Source organism: Synchiropus splendidus, chromosome 18 (assembly GCF_027744825.2).
Source record: "Synchiropus splendidus isolate RoL2022-P1 chromosome 18, RoL_Sspl_1.0, whole genome shotgun sequence".
In the NCBI taxonomy this organism is placed as follows: Eukaryota; Metazoa; Chordata; class Actinopteri; order Syngnathiformes; family Callionymidae; genus Synchiropus; species Synchiropus splendidus.
This window is the reverse complement of record NC_071351.1, coordinates 12,102,667-12,128,469: the sequence shown is the minus strand read 5'-3', so window position 1 is coordinate 12,128,469 and position 25,803 is coordinate 12,102,667. Positions and strand designations below refer to the sequence as shown.

Genomic DNA, 25,803 nt, shown 5'->3' with positions numbered 1-25,803 from the left:
GTTTAAAAAAGATGTAGACTAAAATGTATCGTGAACTCGCCTGAATGCAGCATGTGGTGTGCAGTGACGGCGCCACCCGGTGGTAAAAAAAAAAAAAAAAAGTGCTTCACCAATTTCATTTTTTTTTACTTCAAATTTATTCCCAGACCTTTGACGGAAAATTCTTTTTTTGATACAATATGAGCACACCTTTGTGTAATACTCAACATTTTCCATCGTAACATGTAATTCCTGAGACAGAAACTATGATTTTATACTGCAATCTTTCCCCAAAGATGCCATACAATGTCCATCACATTGAACTCTTGGAGGACTCTTGGAGTTTGAAAATGAATGCGTGATTAAGGACTCAATCGCCTTCACTGCTGCACTGGTGTCGCAATTCAAATACCGAACAACTGATCAACATTGAAATATAATGGGTTTAACAGAACAACAAAATATTCATGTGATTCTCAGACACACCTCAGAAAAAGAGAATTGTGAGGACACTACTGCAAGACTGATTTGGCAATGTGACTTTTCGATGAAACACAAATCTGATGACAAATTGGCTACATGCATGTTTTCAAGTATGGTCAAAGAAAGACAGTGGATGTACACGTTCAAGTGTGTGCAAAGGGGCACCAAAGAGGTAGAGAATGTGTCTATGGTACTGAATCCGTGGCCAAAAACAATACTTATTTGCTGCCTTTGCCCGAACATACAATCCAACAACATCACACCTTCGACCTGACATACAGAAAAGGGAACACACACACACACACACACACACACACACACGCAGACAACCACGTCCATCCAGATTGAATTCAGGCTTGGATCAACAACAAATTATTGCGATGTACTTTGTCACACGATTTGCTTTAAAAAGCCACAACTCCTGGTGGAGATTCTGTTATCATTATCTGAATCTAGTTGCCGGGTTTAATCTTGGGTTGCAGGCTTCTCTGGTTCCTCAGTCTTCACAGTGCTCTTGCTGATGGCCAGGAGGTCTCGCAGCTCCTTGTTCTCGATCTAAAATGCAAAAGACATGATAACACCACTCCTAAGCAGCCATCAATTCCATGAACTGAACTATGGGTGTCGTATTTCGTTTCAATTCACAATATCACAGACTCTGCTTCTCACCTCCAGTTGGGCAAGGCGCTCTCGTACAGAGCAGTAGTGCTGATCATCCACCTGCACGGCTCTTCTCATCACCTGACCCATTTCACATATCCGTTCCACTTGGTTCTGCATTTCCTGGAAAATATGATCACATTGATGCATCTAAGAAGCTATAAAACATCTGAGAAGTCACTGTACTTTGGCATGGTCTTCATGCAGACTCAAAACAGGTTTGGTGTCCAACTCTTTCTTTGCCATCATCAGCTGAAGCATTTGCTTTCGATACCGCCCCATGATGAGTTCTAAGGCGTACTGGTGCTCCTCAAGAGACACCCACAGCTCTGCAGAAACATAAGAATCGCACATGAAAATAAAACCCAGGAGAAAAAAAACGAATCTTTGTACCTTTATTTTCCTGTTGTAGGTCTTTGATTTGAGTGTTTTCTTGGGACAGAAGTACATGGGGCTTGTACTTGCTCAACTCGTGCACCTCTGAAATCTCTTCTGTATGCTGAAGGGAGAAACCAGTCTTAATAAATACAATTGAATACATGCAAAACAATGTTTTTTAAATAACTCATGTTATTTATTAATGTTAAACTGACTACTACAACTTGCTGTCAACAGTTTATTCTGGCGCAATGAGTCTTGCCAGGGCACCGGAGGCTTTACCCACCTTGTCCGGGAGGGCATTGCCCACCTCCCTCATCCCTTGAACCCTTTGGCTCAGGGCCCCGGATTGCTCGATCAGCCCCTCGGCAGCGGTGTCGTGCTCCTTCAGCCTCTCTAGAAGGGTTCGAGCATCGCCCAGTACTTTCTCTAAAGTGCAGGCCATCGACTGGAAGCTGGTGTTTGGTTGTAAACAAACTGCTCTGTCTCCGTCTATCAGCCGGTAGAACGCTGAAGTTTGCCGATCGATGCAGTCGCAGCAACAGTAGTATTCGATTTAAGTCCGGCCAATATGAAGTAGAATAAAAAGGCGCTCTAAAATATAGCTTAGACTCGACTGTTTACAAGAAAAGCGTACTTGTTGTCAAATGGGTTTCCGTGTGAAGCACAGCGATGACGTCACACATGTGGATTCAGACTTCTTCTGCCTTATGTATATTGATGCGGGTCGCACTACTACTGCCCCCTAAAGGGAAGGAAGGGAAGTTCGTCTGTTTTTCTACCCAATGCCGAAACTCTGTTTATTCTTATGATCAAATGGAAGGAGTCAATTTATGCATTTCCAATACCCACCACTTTTTAAAAAGACCCTTTTAATTATCTGCCGAGCGAACAATCCCAGATATAGGCGTCAATTACAATATCAATAAAAGCACAATGGGGTTTATTATTAAAGCGCTATTTATTGCTGAATGAATTTCCGCATCATAGACCGAGGCCTCTTCGCGAGAGGGAGTAGCGGAGGGGAGTCGTCATTGCGTTCTCGTTCACAAATATCGCGATACTCTCGTCACAACGTAATGTGCCGTGCTGCTTCTAGCGGCGCTGGTGACAGTGCTGAAAGCTGTTGGGGTGAGTTTCTATCGAAATTACATGTCATGACCTTTCCTCATTTGAACGCTTTAAAACGGCCGCCCTGTGAAATCTGTCTGTGGCGCTCGAATCTTGTAACGGAGCCGTATAACGAGTGCTTCGTCATGGTAACTGCGCGGGCCTTGTCCGCTAGCCGCTTTAGCTCCTGAGCTCCGAGGACGGCCTTGCTGTGCTGTCACCGGTATGAACAAAGACTGCCCCAAATACCCAAAATATGAATGCAGTGGCTGCTGAATGGCTAATGTAACAGTCTGCGGTTAGTTCAAGAGTGGTCGGGAGCATGAAATTAACATTATCGTGCGCTAGCGTCTGTCGGCGTCTTTGTTGTCCCGTCCTCGTGTCACTACTGTAGTCAGCGGTTACAGTGCAGACGGGAAACTGCTGCGGACCGTTAAGTGACCGCTCATACAAACGATTTGTAAAAGCTTTTATGACATTGGATCTCACTCCCCTGTGTTGAGCGCGGTGTACTTATGTTTGCCACCGCACATTTCTTAAATATTTCTACCGAACGGGATTAGTCTGGACGGCGATCGCTGTTACACAGTAGCAAAATGTGAAATGAAAACTTGTTTTAAGTGTGGTTTCATTTCTCGTAAAAAGATTTTATTGTCAGACTGGTCCCAATGTACCCAATATTCTTTTTTTTTTCCCCGATCGATTGCCGTCGCGTTGAGTTCTTCCTTAGGGCCCCCCCTCCAGTGGCCTTAAAATTAGCTTCTTAGCAGGATAGCATGGTGCTTCCAGGGTGTTTGCGTGCTTCTGCGTGTCGGATCAGGCCACAGCTCCAGCTGAAGTCACATGCCGACACCAGTCGGGGAGCTTGTTGTTTGGGCTCCGGCCAGGAGACGCAGCGGCGGAGAGGCAAAACAATGACGATCCTCTGTTCCATAAGCTGTTAAAAAAAGAGCGATGGTGTAAAGTTGAACAATCATGTCGAGTCTGTTTTAAAAAGTGGGAGATATATTTTCGTCTGCGTCACACAAGTTATAACAAAGAGACGGGAGGGGGTGTTTTGGACGGGTCCCTCTGCTCAGTCACCTTTGACCCACTTAAGAATTGTCAGTCTTTTAATAAATAATGTCAGTATTGTAAATAACAAATGCTGTCCCTTTTTTTTAAAGCTATGCGTGTGTACTTCCATGATGAATACTTGGACTCGTGATGGTATTGCTCATCATTCCTGGAAGCGTTTGCATTGGCTGTTATTGCGACATAGTAATGGCAGCTTACATATCATGTGTCTCCAGTGTGGCACTCCCACACTTGTTTTTTAAAGTATTTAGGTCAGCAACCATCTCTTCTGCTGCTATGCCTTTGAGATTTTACTTGACAGAATTGGTTTTTAAATTCCATTCAAATTGCTTGTGTATGACACGTCTGTGAATGCTGAAAAATTCTCTCACCTATTCGATCATCTGACTGTGGTGTTGAGAAATGATGCCATAAATATCGTGACCCAATCAGAAGCTATGTTCACCCTGTATATCTGGAGCTTTGGACCTGTTGTGTCATGTGGGCCGAGGTCAGAGATGGAGTAGTGTAATGTCTGTGGTTGGAGTGTTGAAATGAATTCTATTGGTGAGCTTTAGAATTCATTTTTAGAAATCTTGATTTCTATTTGTATTTGTTGTCACATACTAATCCCAGTTTTCTCTTGTGCTTTATTCCCTCACTCACAGTATGAAGTGACACGGAACTGAATTTTTTACCATCCGCAACTGCTTCAAGTTCAGATCACGACAAAGAAACTGAAGAGAAACTATCCAAAATCAAGCAGAGTTGCAAAATTTGAAGACTCATAGGAAATACAAAGGATCACTTCAAAAGTCTAAAACAAAAGAAGTAACCAAATCCTGTGACGACCAAAGAAGACGCACAGAAGACGACATTTCCTGTGCTTGAGCATATAATAGAAGCCAACAACAGATCTGAAACCAGAAGTTTGTGCCTACTCAACAGCTTTGACAAAGCACATGTCCCAACGCTGCTCCTAGCCCTCCTCATCATTACCACACCACGGATTCACCACCGGGGTGTGGAGTGGGCTGCTGTCTAGTTGTTTTTTTTTTTTTTCTCCACTCACATAGATCCCCATCTCACCGTTCTTCCTTGCTCCCAAAAGTTTTTTTTTAAAGCGGTGTTATTGCACCTGCTTTGGCCTTTTTTCTATTAGATTTCTCCCCCTGCTTTTTTCTGCTTTATGCAACCATCTGATACTTGTGCCAGAAATCTGTAACGTGTGCGTGTCCGTTCAACTGTGTGTGAAGAGATCTGTAGGAACTGCGTAGTCATCGTGAAGTTCAAGATACAAGACATTTCAAGGTGGGTCATCATGAAATGATTTTTCTTTTTCTGAGTACTCATGTTCTTTCCTAGAATTTCTATTCACCATTTATTTCCTTCATTTTGTTCCCCATGCTTCACCCCCTTTCACCTGTATGTTAGACTTTTTTTTTCCTGACTGTCTGACATTTCACCAAATGAAGCAATGATTTGTTATAAATAATTGAGTAGGACACAACAAGCAACCCTGTCTTCCACACTTGAGGTCTTCAAATATGATCATTGTGATGGATTTGTGTTCAGTGAGTAATCGTGACGTTTCCACTAATGACTCTGAAGTATGTTATTGAAGTAATTTGGAGCAATTTAAACATGACTTGGGGTGGTATTATACATGCATAATACACATTTTTCATTGTGGATTTGATTAAAAATTGAGGCTAGTTGGAGTGTGACGAATGCTGACAGGGTCATATTGGTAAATTTTGAAGGGATTTTATATAAACTGACTTGGATTATTGTCCTTGCAAACTGGTGATTTATATGCCTTCTATAATATGTCTTGCACCACTTGTTGGGTTCTGTGTTCCAGTGTGGGACCATTCATTTGAATTTGTGGCCGCTTGCCAAATCATTCTACTTTCAGGGTGCGATTATAAATGTTACTGTTTTAAGTGGAAGCCCATGCTTGGTGTTTTTAATGGGCATCTATGCGGTTTTTGGTCCTTTTGTGGATGTTGCCCCACTGGTTTCGTGTTCTATTTCTGGCCCAGGACAGGGGCTGGTTGCATGTTTGATGGCTGATGCAGTTGGCTCTAAACATTGGGTGGTTCTAAACTTGGCTGCCGTAGAAGAAGCTGAAAGGATGTCTGAGTTTCTTTACGAAAATAACTCGACCCGGAGAAATATTTCGATGCCTATGACACAACTTAAAATAATCCCAACTCATTGCAACGCATCTGTCCCTTTTTAAAAATATATATTTTAATGTGCATCTTCAATGTTTTTGTCTCCATTAATCCACACCCTTTTTTTGTTGGATTTATATATCGTATTGTGACATTAGGCACACTGGCTGGTCTTTCTGCCTCACCCACTTTGTTCCTCTCTTCACCCTACAGACATCCAGAGGTGTGTCATTGAGTGGTTACTTTAACAAAAAAATAGTACGTAACAATCAAGCAAAAATATCAGCAAGTGCTCTGACAAGTTGTGCTCAAGTTTATGGGAAAATATGGGGAGCCCCTGGAAAGGCTTTGTTGAGTTTACCTTGCCGGCGTCGCCACCCACCGCATTTGTTAGCGCTGACCTGAGCAGCACCTCCCCAGTCGGACTCAGCCTGTCACCGTACGCTCGATCCGTAAGTTCTACCTTACCGCATCTCTTTATAAGTGCCCCACCACCAACCCCATCAGAAACCTCTCCACCCATCTCTCCCTGCATTTCTATATTGTAAACAGCCTAACCTGTCACCCCCTCTGGGCTCCCGAGACTAGCCTCTGCCTCAGTATTCCTTGAAGGGAGGTCAAATTGGCTTTTTTTGGGCTGAAATCTCTACCTGTCTCAGACTCGGGCAACTAAAATTAATACAGTTTTCATGATGAGGAGTTGACCTTTTGAATCATATGGACAAATTGGATGTTCATGATTTTTTTTTTTCCCTTTTCTATTTTCCTACAAGAGGAGGCTGCTCTGGGAACCCCTCAGTCATAACCCATTTCTCATTGCAAACTGCTTTAGAGCTCTTCGTTTTATTTAGTTTACTGGCCTCATTTCATGGCCTCTTCTTATTCCTCATTGTGGAGCTACTTGTGTCAGGAGGAGGCCAATGTGCCCAACCTTTTAATGACTGACTGAAAAAACACAGGCACCGAGACAGAACAATATATGCTTGTCAACTGTGATGACTTTTCCAATTGTGAATTATGATTATGGTCAGGTGGTTGGTTCCTTCCGCAACTGCAGTGGGAAAGGTGGTCCCCTGTTGCTGCAGTGATCCTGTGAGAAATATGTTCGATCTGCTCTGCAGCTGGTGTGTTGTTGTTTTTTTGTTTGTTTTTTTTCAGCCAGCTGACATTTGTTCCATAAGAGCTAGAGCTCAGCACTTGTTTCATTCTGGTGGTCAGTTGGTGACTTTGTTGTTTAAGGTCCTACATCCTCCCAACAGCATACTCAAGCAGTAACCCCCATATCAGACATGGAAAGGGGCTCGTCCGAACCTCCCGTGGCCCGCTCCACTTCTACCTCCACTGCTCCCGTGCAAATCCCGCGCTCCTCCTCGGTCTCATGTCACCCCCATCCAGCGAGTAAAAAGTACAAGCGGACCCCCTTGTACCAGAGATCAGTAAGGGGAGATGTTTGTTGCTGGTCTGGCTTAACACTCGGAACGGTTCTGGGCTACCGTAACCGCATGTTTGTTTTTTTTAAATCAACGTGTGGTTTCTGATGAGGTGTTTTATCACACTATTAACCTCCTGCCATTATTTTGTGATCACTGAATTTTAAATTAATCTGGCATGTTTCAAATAAAGCAGGGCTTTGCAGTGGACTCCAGTCAGTTTTCCTCCATCTGTGATGAGGAAGACTGACTTTAACATTTGACCCAAAACTTGCACTGCATGATTTTCTTGTTGGCCATACAGATTGTGCACCCCTGTTTTGTGCTTCGAGGATTGCACTAAATGTCTCCCCCCACCTCCCCTCAGATGAGTTTCGACCCAGGAATGCTCCATAACAATGGGCACACAGCATATGCCAACGGCAGTGGGCCCGGTATTAGAGAGACTGGCGTGGTGGAGAAGCTTCTGACTTCGTATGGGTTCATCCAGTGCTCTGAACGACAGGCCCGCCTCTTCTTCCACTGCTCCCAATACAATGGCAACCTGCAGGAGCTTAAAATCGGAGGTGAGTGGATGCATTCAATAACAATCCTATTCATAGATCAGATGCTCTTCCTTTGTCCCACAGTGGGTGAATTACTTGCTACCGCAGCACAAAGTGCGGATTAGAGATGGAAGAAATGCTTGATAAATAATGTGCACTTATGTGTATTGGAATGACTCATTTAAGGGCTAATACACGTGATATTAACAAGTGTTTATGTCCTTCTGTCTCCCCAGATGATGTTGAGTTTGAGGTATCCTCTGACAGGCGCACTGGCAAGCCGATAGCAGTGAAGCTGCTTAAGATAAAGCCAGAGCTGCTGCCAGAGGAGCGCATCTCGGGCCAGGTGGGGCCAGACCTGCACGCCTATCCCTTTACTGTGCTGCATGGTTATATTCATCCAGTTAAGGAACACAGTTTTACTTTGGTTTTGTCCTTGTCTGTCAACGTTTGTGTGGAGCTTTCTAGCACCTGATGTGAATCCAAGTACTCCTTTTTATGTGCCCCTGTCAGTCTTGTGTGGATGTGTCGTCCTCATTTTACTTGACCCCCAAATGATTTATTGTCCCTGCTGTGTAATATTACTGAAGAGCATCGACCTGTGTTGAGATTTCACTGTCTGGTATTGTCTTGTGAATATGAAGTGGCGTTTGTGTGAGGACTCCTGGTGAATGTGACTGGATCCACAGACTAAATTGAGAGCTCCTCATGCCGAGATGTTTATGAGTGCATGCAGTCATATTCATCCTCTTTGTTTATTACTGTAGCATGGTGCTCATTTGTTCATGTTGTGTTCTGTTTTTATTATTCAAGGCTGGTTCATTGACCTTCGTCTCCTGGGATTGTTTTTGTTTCCCCAGGTTGTCTCATCAATTCCTATGCAGTTAGATGGAAAATCTGCTCCCGGTCAGATGTACTCCGGCAGTGTTTGCTATGAAAGAAATGGGGTAATGATGGACTGTCCTTGGTTAATAAAAATTTTGTGTGTATGAATGGTCCTATTAAACTTTCTCATCTGTCCACAGGAAGTGTTTTACCTGACTTACACCCCTGAAGATGTGGAGGGGAACATCCACTTGGAAACTGGCGACAAAGTGTGCTTCTATATGGACACCAACAAGCTGTACGTCCTGCAGTAAAAGCCAGAATTGTTGTTTTAAAACAGGATGTCGCTTATGTTTCTGTTGGTTATGGTTTCAGTACCGGGGCAGTTAGCGCTCGCAATATTCAGCTGGTGAAAAAAAAGCAGACCAGGTGCCAGGGGGTGGTGTGTGCGACAAAGGCAAGTGACTTGTTGAAAGAAGGATCAGTACAGATGAATCTGAAAAGCTGTGGTGAGTTACTGCCTCACTTCTGGTCCGCTAATCTGGAGAGTTGTTTTCATCTCAGGAGGCGTTTGGATTTATCGAGAGGGCTGACGTGGTGAAGGAGATCTTTTTTCACTACAGCGAGTTCAAAGGTGATCTAGAAGCTCTGCAAGCCGGAGATGATGTCGAGTTCACCATCAGAGATCGAAATGTATGTGTGGTAAAGCCTTGCATGTTTACGATGCTCCTTTCACTCTGGATGACAATTTGAAATTGTCATGATTTTTAGGGTAAAGAAGTAGCTACAGAAGTCAGACTTCTTCCACAAGGAACCGTGATTTTTGAAGATATAAGCATCGAACAGTTTGAGGGCACTGTGGTCAAAGTCATTCCCAAAGTTCCTACTAAAAACCAGGCAAGTTGTCTTGCAGTGAAGGAAACCGATCATTCAACCATCAAAGTAATTCAATTGCTCACGGTGCGCTCCTTGACATTCCTGCAGAACGACCCGCTGCCAGGTCGCATCAGCGCCCGCATCGGCCACACCGACAAAGAGCTACCATTTGGCGAAAAGGACACCAAGTCAAAGGTCACCCTTCTGGAAGGGGATCATATTCAATTCAACATTTCCACCGACCGCAGAGACAAGCTCGAAAGGGCTACAAACATCGACGTCCTCCCAGATTCCTTTAACTTCACCAAGGAAACTCGAGAAATGGTGAGATTTCAATTCATACAGTGCTGAGGAAACTGCTGTCAAATGAAAATGCTTCGTTGTATTGATCAAAATAGGTTATAAATACAATTGTATTGTTTTTCTATGGTGAAGAGTAAATGTGAGCTCCTCTTACGTACTGAAACACTGTCCCTTAATCTCATTCCAGGGTGTGATTGCTGCTATCCGTGATGGATTTGGATTCATCAAGTGTGTGGATAGAGATGCTCGAATGTTTTTTCACTTTAGCGAAGTCTTGGAGGAGACACAGTTGCACATTTCAGATGAAGTGGAGTTCACTGTTGTGCCTGTAGGTGTTGTTTGAACTGAAGCCACGACGGGACGACTGTGATAAAAACAATATCACTGTTGTTTTTCTGCCAGGATATGCTCTCTGCTCAGAGAAACCATGCCGTGCGAATCAAGAAACTACCTAAGGGCACTGTATCCTTCCATACCCAGTCTGAGCAGCGCTTCCATGGTGTCGTGGAAAAGGAGGCTACACCTGCGACCCCCAAAAATGCCAGTCCCACGAAGGGCAAGGAGAAGGTGAGAGATTGAAATTCCGCACCAGCTTCTCATGTTTTTATTTTATTGTAGTATATAATATCTTTTTTCCTTTTTAAAAATCACCACCTACTGCACGCACATCCAATTTTAGAAAAAAGACAAGGTATGCCTGAGTTCTGCATGAAGCCAGCAATGGTTCCATGTTCATACAGGTGTTGCGTCTAACTGGTGTCTTTGCTTTTTAAAGGGCAAAGTTGTAGAAAAGGTCAGTCCTTTCTGCGTCATGATGTCATTAGTTGTAGTGGAAAGCATGGCATTTATTTTCACTTAATCTCACCCTTCATGTGTGAGGGAAAATGCAGATTAATACAAGGTAAAATGAGGCATCTTGAGGTGCGTCACAAGTCTTGCGACAAATACTAAGGGGTCAATCAGATGTTTTCCTAATGATCAAAATCTCATGAAACCTTTGCTAACGAGGTATTTACTGTGATTCCCATCGTGGTCTCATGAAGCCACCATGCCGTCATGCTGCTTGCGTGGATGCTGAATAATGTGAGGTGTCACTAACTCGTGGAGTGCTATACTGAAGTGACTAAAAGAGCAAAACAGCAGTGTTGGATCATTATGTCCATGAATGTAGCTCTAATGGTGAAAGGTCTTTTCCTCCTCTTAGGAAGCCGAGGATGGAGTGATTGCATATGAAGACTGTGGTGTGAAGCTCACTGTGCCGTATCATGTCAAGGACTTGGAGGGAGGATATAACCCACAGGCTGGAGACAAGGTAACGAACTTAAACCTGCTGTGAAACAGTTGGTTGTGCTGCGCCGCATATCTCTCACCTGCACTGTGACATCTGACCGCCAGGTGGAGTTCTGCATCAATGAAGTGAAGAGAACCGGTCTGCAAAGTGCCGTCTCCATCCGGGTCCTTAACCGAAACTCGTCCAACTCCAGGAGGCTGCATGGATTTGTCGCCACTTTAAAGGACAACTTTGGCTTCATTGAGACTGCAAATCATGATCAAGAGATCTTCTTTCACTACAGGTTGGTCTTTGGTGGCCTTGAATGAATCCGTCCCAGAGAGTCTCTCTCAGCTCAGGACTTCTTCTTGTTAATAACATTTTGAAAACTCCCTTTTATTATTGTTAAATGCACTTGTGGACTGTCATTGTTTTCAGTGAATTGTGTGGCGACGTGGACAATTTGGATCTTGGAGACACTGTGGAATACACTCTCTCAAAGGGGAAGGGGAATAAAGTCAGTGCAGAGAAAGTTACCAAAGTGGCTGCTGGTAAGAGTGTCGGAATCATTTCTGCCACCGATGTCCTTTGTGCTTAAAGAGTGCTTAAATGTCACTTGTCATTTCAGTGAATGGTGTCGGTGAAGATATCAGTGCGACGGTAATGACGGGCAAAGTCATCCGCCCGATCCGCAGCGTTGATCCATCCCAGACTGAATATCAAGGGCTGATTGAAGTGAATGAAGAAGGTGACCGTAAGCTTCTTGAAGTGTCTCTGTCAATCTGTTTTGGTTTTTTTTCTCCTGGAGCTCATGTGATTCACTTGCAGGTGCGAGTAAAGGCCAGACTTATCCCTTTGGCATCATGGGGATGGCCAACAAGTCTGACTGCCTGCAGAAGGGAGAGCTTGTCAAATTCCAGGTGTGCACCGTGCCTCAGACTGGACAGAAGATGGCCTGCAACGTGGTCCCTCAGCGGAGAGCCTTGGTGGAGTGCGTCAAAGATCAGGTAGAGAGACTAGACATTGGCCTCCACATGGTGTTGGACCTTATTGTTGACAGTACTTTGCTTTCGCAGTTTGGCTTCATCACATACGAGGTGGGTGAGGGCAAGAAGCTATTCTTCCATGTGAAGGAGGTGCAGGACGGCCTGGAGCTCCAGGCTGGCGATGAGGTGGAGTTCTCTGTGGTCTTCAATCAACGCATTGGGAAATGTAGTGCCTGCAACGTTCGTCGAATCAGGTGAGTAATTCTGCTAGTTCTCATTGTGTCACTTCAGTTACGCCTGCAATGCTGAGCCGGATTTCCTGTCCTCCCAGTGAGGGGCCGAAGCCTTTGGTGACCCCTCGCCCGGATCGTCTGGTGAACAGACTGAAGAGCATCACTCTGGATGATGCCAGCGCTCCCCGCCTGGTCATCGTGAGGCAGCCTCGTGGACCCGACAGTTCTAAGGTAAGCACTCGGGTTGGAACTGTGGCCGGTCCACGCTCATCATGGCTGCTCTTCTTTGTCAGGGCTTCAGTTTGGAGCGCAAGACCCGCCAGCCCGGTGTCATCGACTGAGCAATACAGAGTGTGGAGTGATGGTCGGCTTCTGTCCTGTTTGACCACCGTGGGGAATAAGGGAAATGAATCGATCACTTGCTTGTACACACAAATTTAAAGCCGCCAACACACAGTACTTGTGTGTCCCTGCGATGGAGCTCATTTCCACAGTTCCCTGCCTTCCATATACTTGAGTTCCACGCTGCAGGAAACGTGGCATCTCGGAGTGTGTATGTGTGTGTATGTTTATGTAGCCTACCAGTGATTCAAGTGTGTAAGGGGATACTTGTTCTTGAGGGCCTCGTGCCTCTGAATCAGATTGTGTGCTTATCCGTCTTCTACCTTTCTCCCTGTCTGGAATTCTGCACCTGTCGCGCTGGTTTGTCGGAGTGTGTATGTCAACGTCGGCATGTCTTTGCTTCCCTCCATTTCTGTTCTGCTTTTTCTGCCCATAGGAACCGTCAGGTTAGTTTTCTGCTTTTGTATGCTTTTCCTCTAAACGCATAAAGCAATGTTCCCTCCATAAGGAGGATCATATTTCTCATCTGTGCAAGCTTGAACTGAGGATTCTTCCTGCTCGCTTTTTTTGAGCAGTTTTAAATGCTTTACTGAAGAGCTTAGTCGAGAGCATGATTCGAGGGTGTATGATGTATGTGGGTGTCAAACTAGTTACAAATTTGGAGCCTTTTGGGAACCTTTTCGGTGCCCTCAAGCTTCGCCTAAGCAATTTTCCCAGGTGCAGAATTCCTTTAGCATCTTATATCTGCTGTTCTTTTATACATTTTTTTTTCCTTGCACATTTTTTTGATTTGAAATCATGGGAATATTGAGATTAAGGTGCCTAAAATACGTGGGAAGGGGATGCACACAGAACAATGATTTAAAAAAAAAAATGATACAGAGGATCTGTCCTCGATTCTTAGCCCACCAAAATACTCAGAACAATCTAAGGGTGGCTTTGTTTTCTAGTAGAATTCATGATATGCATCCCGAACCTGTGGGTTGAACTATACTGTATGTATTGTGTGAGTTTTTTTTCCTTATTAAAAGTTCAGATTTCAAATAGGACAGAAGAAAATTAACAACACAGAGGGGAAATGGCGAAGTAGTACACGTTTGATTTTAAAAACCGACAATACCAACCGTGCTCTGTCAGCATGTTGGATGTTGATCTCTCAGCCGGAGAGAAGTGCTTTCAACTTGCAAGATTACCAGGTTTCCGTTGAACTACATTAAAAGGTTCTGATGTACTTTCGTTATTGGTCTTGGATGAAACGATTGAATTAAAGTTTTATGAAAATGACACTGTTGTTGAGCGGGTCTTTGCTCTGGTGTTTATCTGTTAGACTGGAAGGAAAAAGAGCTTCTGGCCAGGCTGCATGTGCCTGGGGTGAACTGGAGCCTGGACTCCCTCATTCTGGAGACCTTTCTCCAGACTCCTTGAGCATATTCCTCTGCCAGAGGAACGCTTCAGTGTCATGACCCTGCAGGACCACCCACTGTTTTGGAAACCCTAACCATGTCTGGTCACCTGAGTTCCACCACCCAAAATGTCTTGGGTTTTTCCTGACAAAAACAAATTCTCTATGAACGCTGACGTTTCAACAACCCCTGTCAAAGTGTAAGTTTTCTGAAGCTGCGACCTAAAAATACATGCTGATATATTATCCGCACCAACTGTTGTCAAACAGCACTCGGGGTAGAAGCTGAACCGCTCATGAACTATTTATTTTCAGACACATACAGACGTGTTTGACAATATAGAGAAACAAAAAGATATGACTCAGGCCTTGCTGCCTGCTAGATAAACTGTGAGCTCTGTTCGGTGAATCACCTTCTTCTTCATCTCTGTTCTGGAGCTTTGAGCTTCAGACCAGCGTTTCCACCACTCCCTGAGCTCGGTGGGGCCGGTGGGCCGTCGCCCTCTTATCTGGCAGGGTGGGACGGTGCAAGTCTCCCTGGGCGGCGACTTCCTGTCGATGTTTGCGCCCTGATGCTCATCAGATCCTTGTGGATTATCTGGCTCAGAACAAGCTGCAGAAACAGCCTCTTGAGCTGCGGAAGCCTCGAGGCTGTGCATCTGTAGTCTGTACTCCTCTAGCAGCGCCTTGCACTGAGCGGCTCTCGACTTCAACTCAAAGAATTGATGTTTTAGCTCTTGCTCAAAATTCTCTTCTGCCTTCAACTCGTTCTGCCAATACCTGATCTGTTCCAACTCATCTTCTATCATCTGCTGCGCTTCCTGTTCACATCTTCTTGCCTCTTGTCGTCTCTCAAGCTGAGAAATATCTTTGTCCACTCTTGCTATCTGGAGCTGCTGAGCCTGTATGTAAGCCAGCTGATGAACGATGGTATCCCTGAGATTGTTCAGCTCACTGTTAGAACGACTGAGATCTTGACGTGACTCTTCGATCATGAGCTGTTTCTCCTCTTTCATCCTCGCCTGACTTCCCATGCAGCAGGAAGTTTGTAGATCCAGGTCCGACTTGGGGTTTTTTTGACCTCTGACTTGTTCTGAAGGATCTTCAAGGAAGCTTTCCAGAGAGCTTCTGTTCTTCCTCTCGCTCCTCTTCCTTTGCTTCTCAGGGTCCGTGCTGTAAACTCTGGTTTTCCCCAGGCTCTCCAGCCAGCCCCAGGCCTCCTCCATAAACGTCAGTGACTTTCTTTTGGGCTTCTTCAGCTCCTGCGATGTTTCTGGTCTGGAGTCGGTCAAAGGCGGTAAGCTCCGCCGATGCAGACTGATGGAGCTGCTGCCCCGACGCACTCTGGCTCCAGCTTCTTTCCGCCTCAGAGGAGGAAAGGCCTGATGTCTGCCGACGTTCGCTCGGCTCATCTCGTCCCAAACGGACGGTCCACTGTGCAGCAATGACAGCTGCACCTCTCTCGCCTGCTCCCCGTACTTCTTCAGAGTCTCCACCACGCATTCAGTGGCTGACATGCATCTCTGGAAGTCTTTAAATCTTTCCTGCAGCATGTAGCGTCCAGGCTGGCCTGGAGGATGGACTCAGTTTGAGAAACACTCCACGGTACCATGCTTTGATCCAGAGACTCACCCAAAGCTTGAGCCAGCACTGTGACCACTTCTCGACACGAGGTCTCCTCAGTCAGGCCGCTGACCACGCGAGGAACACCGTCCACATACACCTTTACTTCCATTCTGCTGAGAAAAGCGCCCAGTCTTAAAAGTGACAGAGATCTCTCACGCCAAAGCCGGACTGTGAGCTTCTGCTGCTTCTGGGTTCTTGTGTAAACAGGACAATTACGAGCCATTAGAAGGCATCGAATCCTTGAGGAGAGTTTTGATCCCACCCCCCTGAGCCCCTCTGGACCACACAGATCATCAGCATCACTGACTTGCTTTTCACATTACAGTTCCTTTTAGAACATTTTCTGATCTTGCTTCTCAGCCAACCTGTCTGACTGGACTTCATGTGTCCCCCAGCAGGTGACCAGTCTCCACCATCTCCTGACCACGAACGCAGAGAAGCTCCTCAGAATTTGTCACCTGCCAAGTGTAAAGTGTTTTACACGGGCGACAACAAGGCCGCACATTGCATCCGTGTTCCGTGTTCCCGCTGAACATCCTGTCAGGAACCATGTCGCAATAAATGTTTCAAGAAGAAAATCCGCCACGAGGGACTGAAACTGCTGCTGCGGTTCTCAACCTGATCCCCACGAATGTGTGCAACACTCTCATCTTTCCAGATTGTCACATTATCACCAAACACCCTGAAGAAGTGCATCTGTTCATTTAAATTCTAAGCTCGGTCAAGTTTCAAATAATAATTCTGTATAACTTCTTTTTAACTGGTTGCCCCTCGAGTGGCTCTTTGACATTTAGGATCACAGAAGCTAAAAATAGCCAACTTCAGAGTCAGGTTGGACGAGCAGCACGTTTTGAGCACACCTTTTCTTTCTTTCTTTTTTAAAGAAGACACAGGATTTAAACGTTTTTATATTGTGAAGTTGTATATGTGAAAATTTGCGCTCATTTAAAATGGTGTAAAAAGTCAAATCAATCTTTAATAAGAAAATAAAAAATATTTCAATTAAAATTCTCCATAATGCAATGTATTTTTGAGAACGTGATGTCACATTTTGTTTTATTGAAATCGACTGAGCTTGTTGATCTCATTTGCCTTTGAGCTTTGGGCTTTAACAAGTGTACTCAAATTACTCGTCCTTTCCACAGTATTTTTTTTTAAGTAACACTGCTTCAGCAGCTTACTTATTAATTTTATAGCATGTTTATTTGCTATTTTTATGCTGAATAGCTTCTCTGTGTGAACGCCATAATAAGTTCTAAGCGAGCAACGGGTTATATTTTACTCACCAAACTTTGTTCTTGAGTGAGTTCTCTCCGAAGGGGAGTGATTCCTCCAAGACTTCAGTCAAAATTTTTATGACCTGCCCTTGATAAATATGGAAAATAACAGGGGTGCAGACTTGCCTTGCAGGCCACCGGACAAATCTGCTTAAACGGAATGAAAGTTTTTTTTTGAAAAACAAAAAAAAAATACAAATAATGAGGGAAGAGTACGGTTTTTAAATAAAGTGGTTCTCTCCAGCCCCATGTTCCACTTTAGAACAAAGGACAGTGAACCAGGCCCTTCATTTTGTTCTGGAGCATCTGGACTCCCCAGGAACCTAAGCCAGGATCCCGTTTGTAGACTTCAGCTCTGCCTTTAACACGATTCTCCCAGCTGTGCTTGAAGACAAGCTTCGCCAGCTCAACGTGCCTGACTCCCTCTGCAGATGGATTACAGTCTTCCTGACCAGCCGGAGTCAGTGTGTGCGGCTGGGGACTGCTTCCTTCTGCTTCCTAGGAACCACCATCACTGAGGACCTCAAATGGGAGCCAACCATCAGGTCCCTCATCAGGAAGGCCCAGCAGAGAATGTTCTTCCTGAGGCAGCTACGGAAACTACGACTGCCGACAAAGTTGCTGGTGGAGTTCCACAAGGCCATCATCCAGTCCATCCTCACCTCCTCTATCACCGTCTGGTACAACAGTGCCACCCCCAGGGACAAGAGCAGACTGCAGCGCATCGTACGTTCTGCTGAGAAGGTGATCGGTTGCAGCCTGCCACCTCTTCAGGACCTGTATGCCTCTAGGACCCAGAGACGTGCAGGTCGGATCAGAGCCGACCCTTCTCACCCTGGTCATGGACTGTTTGTTCCTCTTCCCTCTGGCAGGAGGCTACGGTCCATCCAGACCAGAACCTCCCGTCACAGGAACAGCTTCTTTCCCTCGGCCGTCAGACTGTTGAAATTGAATCAGCCTTGTTGTTATTTTATTTTATTTTATTTTAATTTTTGTCAGCACTTTATTCCAAAACACTTTCCTAGTTAGTGGGCTCCCCACTGACCATGGCAATACATTTGATTCTGATTCTGATTCAACGTGTACCAATAGATGTCAATTTCATGTGTTTTTTTATTGAATTTTTGTTTTAAAAAATGTTGTTTTTTGGTCATAATTCAGTGAGTCTCGGTTTTGATTCAAATGACATTAGTTAAACTCTTGTCTGTAGCTGTCCAGTGATATATAGCATAATGTAATGAAATGTTTTTGCCATTTTGACGTCATAACTACTTCCTGCAGTGGTAGAATCCAAGATACTATTTGCACATCAAATCTGCCACCGTGTTGTGCTCCTCAGGCCTTCGACTGAATCCCCAAGAGAAATGATGTCATGGAGGTTCACACACTTGTGTTGTGTTTGTCTTCTGCCTGGGTCCAAGTCCACCAAGATGACTTAAAATAGAACTCGGCGCATATGAGCTCCCCACTTCGCTCAAGTGTGGCCTGCTGGTTCTGGTTACACGTGAGGCAGGGGGAGCTTCATATTGCTGGGAGCCAGTCGGGGGCTCCACACTTCCCAACCGCAGTGGTCTGCTCGCCTGGCCACCGTAGAGACTCAGCTCCCGGCCACGTTGAAGAGGAACTCCGCCACCATGCCGAAAGTTGCTGTGCCAGGTGAGAGGATTTTGGAAAGTAGCGCCCTGCAACACCTCGCTGTTACATTATTTCAAATCCTGGCAGCTGCAGTGACTTCACCTTATTGGGTTCAACTTTCACATGCAGAAAATGAAAATGAAATGTTTTTATTGAAATTATAAATCATCAACAAAACAATTCAACTATTATTCTAGTTTTGTGAAAATAAAATGTTTATTTCAACTAAAGCACATTGCATTTTTTATGCTTCCAACTGAACCTTTTTGAGGGAAACAATCTTGTAAATTCAATAATCAATAAGATATATTTTTGAAAGTGAAAAATAATGGATTAATATTTTAGTATTTTTTAGCATTTTTTCTGCTTCATAAAATGACTCTTCTGTTTTGTATTTTATTTAAATGTGTGACAAATAAAGAGGGATTTACTGTACACATTCTTTTAGAGGGAAAGCTGATCATTTAAACTGCTTTTAACAAGCTGCAGACTTGTTTATAGACTTCATGTGAGAGTCCGTAAAGAGAAAGTTATAGGTAATATTTCTGTCCTATCTGTTGCTCCCAACATACCAAAAATTCCAAATGAAGTCGCACTGGTTTCTATTTATAGCTGAGCTCAAGTTGAAGTGTGAAGTCACGCTATGGCCTTAAAAATATGAAACAGTTTATAAATAGGTGTTAAAAACCCGCGCGGCCGCGTGGATAGAAACGTCCGATTCTTTATTGAACTGGATGCTTCTGCTCTCAAATGTGACATCATGTGTTTCCCTCGAACTTGGACTGTCCCGCCATGATGGGGGATGTCTTGCTGACTCAGCAGAAGGAGGAAGTAAGTAAGGAGCAGGCGCGAGGAGAATATTACAGTGAGCTGGTGAAGCTTTTATTCACTTACGATGGTGAATAAAAAGGCTTTGTCTGGAAATCATGGCTTGTTTTATTCAGTTGTTTACGCTCAGGTGGAACTTCAATGTCTCAGTCTGTGCTCCAAATCTGCTTCAGCAAACTCCCAAAACTTGTTTGGCAAACACGCTCCTGTTTACTTCCCATTATTGTGGTGGAACGTTTGCATGTGCTTCTGCGTGAATGTTCTCATTTCTTTTCTGCACCCTTCCCATCATCACTGACATGAAGTGTCTCTTATTTCATCCATCATCTGCTGTGTTTAGGAAACCGTATTGTCATATCAATGTCCCTGAAATGATCTTGTTCTGATCTGCTATGGTCCAAACCTAACCTCTCTAACGCTCTCTCTTCTGGGTGCCGCTGCTCTATTGTTGGTCTTGATCAGGTCCATCAAGTAAGTACGGGAGTTGCAGGTGGAAACGTGTGCACCGAAATGTGGTCCAAGGTTGTTGCTGTTTCAGTAGCTGTGCAGGTGCATGCAGAGCTTGAACCTGGTTCTGTCTCTGTATATTGCTCAGGCTGTCACATGAAATCAGACAATGTGGGGCGGCAGACGTTTGAGATCGGCCAAACTGGAGTGTTCTTTAGCGCTCTGGAAGCATATCAGCGTTTTTTACATTGCATTTTTTAACCACCAAAACATGTGGTTTTCTTTTTCTTTTTTTTTTTCACGTAAATTTTCTCCAGTCCCATTGTCCATTTCAGTTGAATTCATTGTGCTTCCGATGAGTCACACCGGATCTGGAGCTTCATTTCAGCTGGCTTCAGTGTGTGTGTGTCCGTGGTTGCTCAGGCCTGCAGACCTTTCCTCTGGTGGTGTGAAAGAGGCATGTGCTGGGAGTCACAGCGGCGGCCATCATGCTCAGTTCCAGGCTGTTTGTTTCAGAGGAGCATTCCTAGAATGTGTTTTCATGGCTGCTCTGGTTCGTCTGGACAGAGACCGACGATGGAATGAGGGCCTTTGCCGAAAGGGTCTTTGCATCTGAGACCAAGGATGAGAACATCCGTGATGAGATCTCCATGTTTGATGTGGCTGAGGACTGTCCCATCCTGCACCAGGAGATGGCCCAACATCTGCATGATGACGACGACCTCGCCAGACGGTGAGAGGCGGAGACCAACGTCGGACACGTTATTCAGTACATTTGCATCATCTGGGACTCTCCCCACCCACAGTAAGAGGCGCTGCCGCACCATGGCGATGCCTGCTGCCGCCACCCAGGTCCACGCCGCTGCTTCTGCTGTGGTGTCTGTGGAAGTGGACACGCCCACCTACCTGGAAGTACCTGACTTCCAGAGGGTGGCCATCATCGGAGACTACGCCTCTGGGGTACAGCTTATTGTTTGTCACCGAAATTGAGTCCAAATAACACTAGACACCGCCGTTTATGAATAAACAGCTTGTGAATGCGCAATGCGCCGCCGCCATGCACATGCTGTCAGTGGAGGCCTGCAGCCATAGTCAAAGCTGTGAACGGTGTCTCTACCTCAAAAGATGGCCAAGATATGGCCCGGACCGTGTGGCTGCACTCTGTGCAGCCCAGTGACCTTTGCCCTACCCTGCAGCTCCGTTGCCACGGCAACACTGCACCTCCCTCTCACACAAAGCACAGCTGAAAAGTGCCCCGTCATTGCGCTTCAGGTGGCCAAGTTTCATACTACGGCCGTACCTCGGAAACTGTAGCAGATAGCGAAAAGAGACTTTCGTCTGTAACTGACCCGATTTTCATGTATCTACAGTCTACCGTTTTGCCAGGATGGCGAGTTAAAAACAAGTAACTTTGACGCGACTTTCGCGCAGCAGCCTCTCCTCCTCAATGCAGTTTCAATGGAGGCGAATGTCGCGCTTGCCGCACTTGCGCGGTTCTCACGCAAATTTGAAAAGTGCTACAGTAATTCTGAGCACATTTTACAAGAGAGGAAGTGTGACTATAAAATTGTAGATTCTCATGTGTCTTGCGTCTCACCGTTTGGCCACTATCGCAGTTTAGAAACTTGAACATGACTGGATTTCGACTTTTCGATTTTTGTCAAATCTCAGGTTCTTTGACGCCGTTTTGTGGGCAAACAATACGACTTGGCTCTGATCTCTCTTTCTAGGGCGACAGAGGACAAGTGTGGCTGCGTTTTTAACTTTTCGCTGAGTTTCTAGGCCAAAGTTTGGGGGAGTTGCGAGCCGTTGAAGTAGAGGCAAATTTCTGAAGTGGTGAATCCTCTTCCCATTCATTTTCAATGGGAAAAATTGGTCTCAAAACCTGGAAAGCACCCAGTGGTGCATTCAAGATAACAAAATGGTGCGCAGTAGAACAATATCGCGAATGCACTCATGGTTTATGACCCAAACTTAGGAGTTGACTGGTGAGTGGTGAGGGATTAAGACTGCAGCTTCAGAAGTCTGCAGTTCGAGTGACGCTGATATAAATGAGTCCAGCAGGTGTCACTATTACATGTGTTCAAATGATCTCCTGACATGTATGACGGTTGAAGTTCAGCTGGTTCCCAATAACTGTGAGGTGAAACCACTCCTGATGCCGTGACACCGAAGTGTCCGCTCAGACAGGAATGAGCTGCTGACTGTGGTTGTCTTGGTCCACGTGCGAGGCTCAGTGACGGTCAGCCACTGTGGGGCCATGCAGTTCACCCGAGAACCAAGCTGGCATCGGTTTCATGAATGTGGACTTGACACGAACACGAGAAGTTTCTGTTTTTGGCTCCAGTTTGTTTCGCTCCATTTCTCCAGGAGTGCAAAACATGATATCGAATAACGCTTGTGTTTTACATCACAGCAATGCACCGGTGACCTGCGGTTCAAGTGTTTTATTGGTCTGTTTGTGAGAATCAGCTCGGCTCTGTGGTGCAGGTGACCATGGATGACTTCGAGCTGTCCTGCAAAGGTCTCTACAGAGCCTTGACCATCAGAGAGAAGTACATGAGGCTGGCCTACCAGCGCTTCCCAAGAACTGCCTCTCAGTACCTGCGTGAGATCGAGGGAGAAACCTTCAGAGTGGAGGATCAAGTGCAGCCAGGTGAGGAGCGGATTTCCACCTGTTTTATGTCCGGCCACTGATGTCTGTGTGTGTCAGTCTTCACGCCTCTGCCCAAGAAGGATGAAGACCCTTTTGATGCCAAGTCCCTGCCGGAGAACCTGGGTTACGTGGCTCGCATGAGGGACGGTCTCATCTACGTGTACAACGACGCTGCGGCTGCGGACAAGCATCAGCCCAAGGACCTGCCCTGTCCCGACTACGCCACCTTCATCGACGACATGAACTTCCTCATCGCTCTCATCGCTCAAGGCCCCACGTCAGTCTTTGGGAAGGATTCTAGAAACCGTCATAGTGTCTGAAGAATCATGACATGCCTTCCGCAGGAAGACCTACACTCATCGTCGCCTCAAGTTCCTCATGTCCAAGTTCAACGTCCATGAGATGCTGAACGAGATGGAGGAGCTGAAGGAGCTGAAGCAGAACCCTCACAGAGACTTCTACAACTGCAGGAAGGTGAACGCGTGTTCTGGAGGACAAAACACTGACTGATCGTCTCTCATATATAAAGCTAATAGACTAATACTGACAGTGACAAATAGAACTTTAAATAATGAGAACAAATGGGTGCGAGGATGATGCCGAGATCCTGAGAATAGTTTTAGAACGTCTCCCTCTAGTGGTCATGTTCATGTTATGGTGGAGTCCACAGCAGTGTTTGAATACGCTTGTTACGTTGATAGTAAGTTGTAGTGCGTTTTTTCCCCACAATGAGATGTGTGTGCCCGACATTTCTCCTCCCCACCTTCTTCTTCGTCCCCAGGTGGACACTCACATCCACGCCGCGGCCTGCATGAACCAAAAACACCTCCTGCGCTTCATCAAGAGGTCGTACCGCGTGGATGCTGACCGCGTGGTGCACAAGCTCCAAGGTCGTGAGGTGACCATGAAAGAGCTGTTTGAGACTCTCAAGTTGCACCCCTACGACCTCACTGTGGACTCTCTGGACGTTCACGCCGTGAGTGACTTGCGTGTGAGCGACATATCTGTACGTTTTTCTTGACTCCGTTTTGTGGTTGAAGGGCAGACAAACCTTCCAGCGCTTTGATAAGTTTAACGCCAAGTACAACCCGGTTGGAGCCAGCGAGCTGCGTGACCTGTACCTGAAGACAGAGAACCACATCAACGGAGAGTACTTCGCCACCATCATCAAGGTCGGCGGTGATGATATCAGCAGAAGGTTTTTGAGAAGGAGCTCCTGATCAGTAGGTACTGTTTTATTCAAACCAGGAAGTGGCTAGCGACTTGGAGGATGCCAAGTATCAGTACGCGGAGCCTCGCTTGTCCATCTACGGGTGCAACCCCAACGAGTGGACAAAGCTCTCCAACTGGTTTGTCAAGCACAGAGTCTTCTCCCCGAACCTCAAGTGGATGATCCAAGTCCCCAGGATCTAGTAAGTCTGCAAATAATAGTCATAATAAAACAGATTCATTTACCTTGAAGCCTCATGGCTGCTATTAAAAACGCACTTTTAACATGGTGTGTTCTCCCTCGCAGCGACATCTTCAGAGGCAGGAACTTTGTGCCTCACTTTGGAAAAATGCTGGAGAACATTTTCATGCCTGTCTTCCAGGCCACCATCGACCCCCAGTCCAACCCAGACCTCAGCCTTTTCCTCAAGCATGTGAGGACGTCAACTCAATTCCAGTCACAAAGACGTGTGACAAACTCTCACTCGCTGTCTCAATTCAGGTGACAGGTTTCGACAGCGTGGATGATGAGTCCAAGCACAGCGGCCATATGTTCTCCACCAAGAGCCCCAAACCTCAGGAGTGGGACATTGAAAAGAACCCCTCGTACACCTACTACATCTACTACATGTATGCCAACATCGCGGTGCTGAACCAGCTGCGCAGGCGAGTAACCTACTGCTGAAGCTAACGTGGACCTCTGTATGAGAGAGTTGATGGTCTTCTAACACCTGGTTAACGTCACATCACAGACAGAGGGGAATGAACACCTTCTTGTTCAGACCTCACTGCGGTGAGGCTGGTGCCATTACTCACCTGCTGGCTGCCTTCATGACAGCCGACAACATCTCTCACGGCCTCAATCTCAAGAAGGTTGGCCTGAAATAGAAAAGATAGAGAAGATAAACTGGATCGTGACTGTCAGTGACCATGGTTCCTGCCATCTATTTCAGAGCCCAGTGCTGCAGTACCTGTACTTCCTGACCCAGATCCCCATCGCCATGTCCCCCCTGAGTAACAACAGCCTGTTCCTGGAGTACGCCAAGAACCCCCTGCTGGAGTTCCAAAAGAAAGGCCTGGTGGTTTCTCTGTCCACCGACGACCCCATGCAGTTCCACTACACCAAGGTGCAGCCATGTAGCTGAGCTGCTGTTAATGCTCAGCTGGGATCTCAATGAATCCAGGGGGTCCTAACTCATTTCTGGATCTGCAGGAGCCGCTGATGGAGGAGTACGCCATCGCAGCCCAGGTCTTCAAGCTCAGCACCTGCGACATGTGTGAGATCTCCAGGAACAGCGTGCTGCAGAGCGGGATGTCTCACGAGGTGACTTGAAAACTGCAAGAATGAGGGCGACTTTTCACATGCAAACTGAACACATTATGTAACGGCGCCTTCATGCCAACGCTTGTGAAACAGGAAGGGTGCCAACATGCTATTTGGCTTGTTGTATAACTAGCTAGTGTCGCTGTTGTCGTCCGTCCAAGTCCGAGTTGGCTGAACAACACAGACCTGTTGCAGCAGGAAACAGTTGAAGCACGTTTTATTTGCTTTCATCACTCACGTCAAGTGGGTTTGTGTGCTTCAGGAGAAGGCCCACTTCCTCGGAGGGAACTACTTGAAGGAGGGTCCGGAGGGCAACGACATCCGAAAGACCAACGTGGCTCAGATCCGCATGGCGTATCGCTACGAGACTCTTTGTTATGAGCTGAACCTGATCCAGGAGGGTCTGAAGGCTGACTGAGGCTGCAACAGCAAACCTTAAATATCTGCTCATTTTTTCACAGTCACGTGAAGCCGCAGCCATTTATCGTACCGCTGTCACCATGGTTCACAGTCTGAAACCAACTTTGAGAAACCTTATGTCACAGAACGTCAATAAAGTGAAACAGTTGCTCTCACTGTTGCAAATCCAGTCCAAGTCCTGACATGTTGTTTCTCACTGAGAGAACAGGAATTACGTAGCGAGAGTAGGCTGTTGAAACACTCGCAAAACCAGCTGTTGAAGGGATGCACAGGACAATAGAGTTAGCCATATTAAATCCTACTCCAGAGGAACTGAAGAGAGC

The 25,803-nt window shown here is 45.8% G+C and overlaps 4 protein-coding genes across 10 annotated transcripts; 2 read left to right on the top strand and 2 right to left on the bottom strand.

Annotated features, from left to right (window-relative positions):
- Window positions 1–113: 113 nt before the first annotated feature.
- Window positions 114–2,211, bottom strand: sike1 (suppressor of IKBKE 1). Its single transcript, XM_053849787.1, has 5 exons — window positions 1,787–2,211; window positions 1,516–1,621; window positions 1,309–1,451; window positions 1,132–1,245; window positions 114–1,017 (listed from the first exon to the last, which is right to left on the bottom strand). Exons 1-5 carry the CDS (start codon window positions 1,943–1,945, stop codon window positions 928–930), a joined length of 612 nt encoding a protein of 203 aa, XP_053705762.1. The 5' UTR covers window positions 1,946–2,211; the 3' UTR covers window positions 114–927.
- Window positions 2,212–2,562: 351 nt separating this feature from the next.
- On the top strand, window positions 2,563–13,937 carry csde1 (cold shock domain containing E1, RNA-binding). 7 transcript variants are annotated; one of them, XM_053849948.1, is made up of 21 exons: window positions 2,563–2,631; window positions 4,335–4,977; window positions 7,106–7,282; window positions 7,644–7,842; window positions 8,058–8,224; window positions 8,682–8,768; window positions 8,847–8,944; window positions 9,022–9,103; window positions 9,211–9,339; window positions 9,418–9,543; window positions 9,631–9,846; window positions 10,013–10,153; window positions 10,228–10,392; window positions 11,030–11,137; window positions 11,221–11,399; window positions 11,534–11,646; window positions 11,724–11,849; window positions 11,924–12,102; window positions 12,172–12,335; window positions 12,413–12,545; window positions 12,608–13,937. In XM_053849948.1, the coding sequence occupies exons 3-21, from the start codon at window positions 7,136–7,138 to the stop codon at window positions 12,653–12,655; spliced, it is 2,607 nt and encodes an 868-aa protein (XP_053705923.1). In that variant the 5' UTR covers window positions 2,563–2,631; window positions 4,335–4,977; window positions 7,106–7,135; the 3' UTR covers window positions 12,656–13,937. The 7 variants fall into 7 exon arrangements, with proteins under 7 accessions (XP_053705923.1, XP_053705924.1, XP_053705926.1 ...); XM_053849949.1 differs by lacking the exon at window positions 7,106–7,282 and adding an exon at window positions 6,060–6,298; XM_053849951.1 differs by lacking the exon at window positions 7,106–7,282.
- Window positions 13,938–14,349: 412 nt separating this feature from the next.
- On the bottom strand, window positions 14,350–15,907 carry rassf11 (Ras association domain family member 11). The gene is made up of 2 exons (XM_053849952.1): window positions 15,691–15,907; window positions 14,350–15,628 (listed from the first exon to the last, which is right to left on the bottom strand). Exons 1-2 carry the CDS (start codon window positions 15,905–15,907, stop codon window positions 14,421–14,423), a joined length of 1,425 nt encoding a protein of 474 aa, XP_053705927.1. The 3' UTR covers window positions 14,350–14,420.
- Window positions 15,908–18,477: 2,570 nt separating this feature from the next.
- ampd1 (adenosine monophosphate deaminase 1 (isoform M)) lies at window positions 18,478–25,639 on the top strand. Its single transcript, XM_053849293.1, has 15 exons — window positions 18,478–18,617; window positions 20,439–20,604; window positions 20,678–20,831; window positions 22,362–22,527; window positions 22,585–22,804; window positions 22,872–23,001; window positions 23,309–23,503; window positions 23,568–23,699; window positions 23,776–23,939; window positions 24,044–24,170; window positions 24,239–24,402; window positions 24,489–24,609; window positions 24,690–24,863; window positions 24,950–25,060; window positions 25,323–25,639. Exons 1-15 carry the CDS (start codon window positions 18,596–18,598, stop codon window positions 25,476–25,478), a joined length of 2,202 nt encoding a protein of 733 aa, XP_053705268.1. The 5' UTR covers window positions 18,478–18,595; the 3' UTR covers window positions 25,479–25,639.
- Window positions 25,640–25,803: the final 164 nt, after the last annotated feature.

Excerpts from the sequence above, each read along its gene's own strand:
- sike1 (XM_053849787.1), bottom strand. The coding sequence starts at position 1,945 with ATGGCCTGCACTTTAGAGAAAGTACTGGGCGATGCTCGAACCCTTCTA. Across the intron at positions 1,452-1,515 it reads CCTACAACAGGAAAATAAAG|AGCTGTGGGTGTCTCTTGAG; the intron begins GTACAAAGATTC and ends ATGTTTCTGCAG. Across the intron at positions 1,018-1,131 it reads AGCGCCTTGCCCAACTGGAG|ATCGAGAACAAGGAGCTGCG; the intron begins GTGAGAAGCAGA and ends TTTGCATTTTAG.
- csde1 (XM_053849948.1), top strand. The coding sequence starts at position 7,136 with ATGGAAAGGGGCTCGTCCGAACCTCCCGTGGCCCGCTCCACTTCTACC. Across the intron at positions 9,340-9,417 it reads TCACCATCAGAGATCGAAAT|GGTAAAGAAGTAGCTACAGA; the intron begins GTATGTGTGGTA and ends CATGATTTTTAG. Across the intron at positions 10,154-10,227 it reads TGGAGTTCACTGTTGTGCCT|GATATGCTCTCTGCTCAGAG; the intron begins GTAGGTGTTGTT and ends TTTTTCTGCCAG.
- rassf11 (XM_053849952.1), bottom strand. The coding sequence starts at position 15,907 with ATGGCTCGTAATTGTCCTGTTTACACAAGAACCCAGAAGCAGCAGAAG. Across the intron at positions 15,629-15,690 it reads AGTGCTGGCTCAAGCTTTGG|GCCAGCCTGGACGCTACATG; the intron begins GTGAGTCTCTGG and ends TCCATCCTCCAG.
- ampd1 (XM_053849293.1), top strand. The coding sequence starts at position 18,596 with ATGCCGAAAGTTGCTGTGCCAG. Across the intron at positions 24,171-24,238 it reads TCAGCCTTTTCCTCAAGCAT|GTGACAGGTTTCGACAGCGT; the intron begins GTGAGGACGTCA and ends GTCTCAATTCAG. Across the intron at positions 24,864-24,949 it reads TGCAGTTCCACTACACCAAG|GAGCCGCTGATGGAGGAGTA; the intron begins GTGCAGCCATGT and ends CTGGATCTGCAG.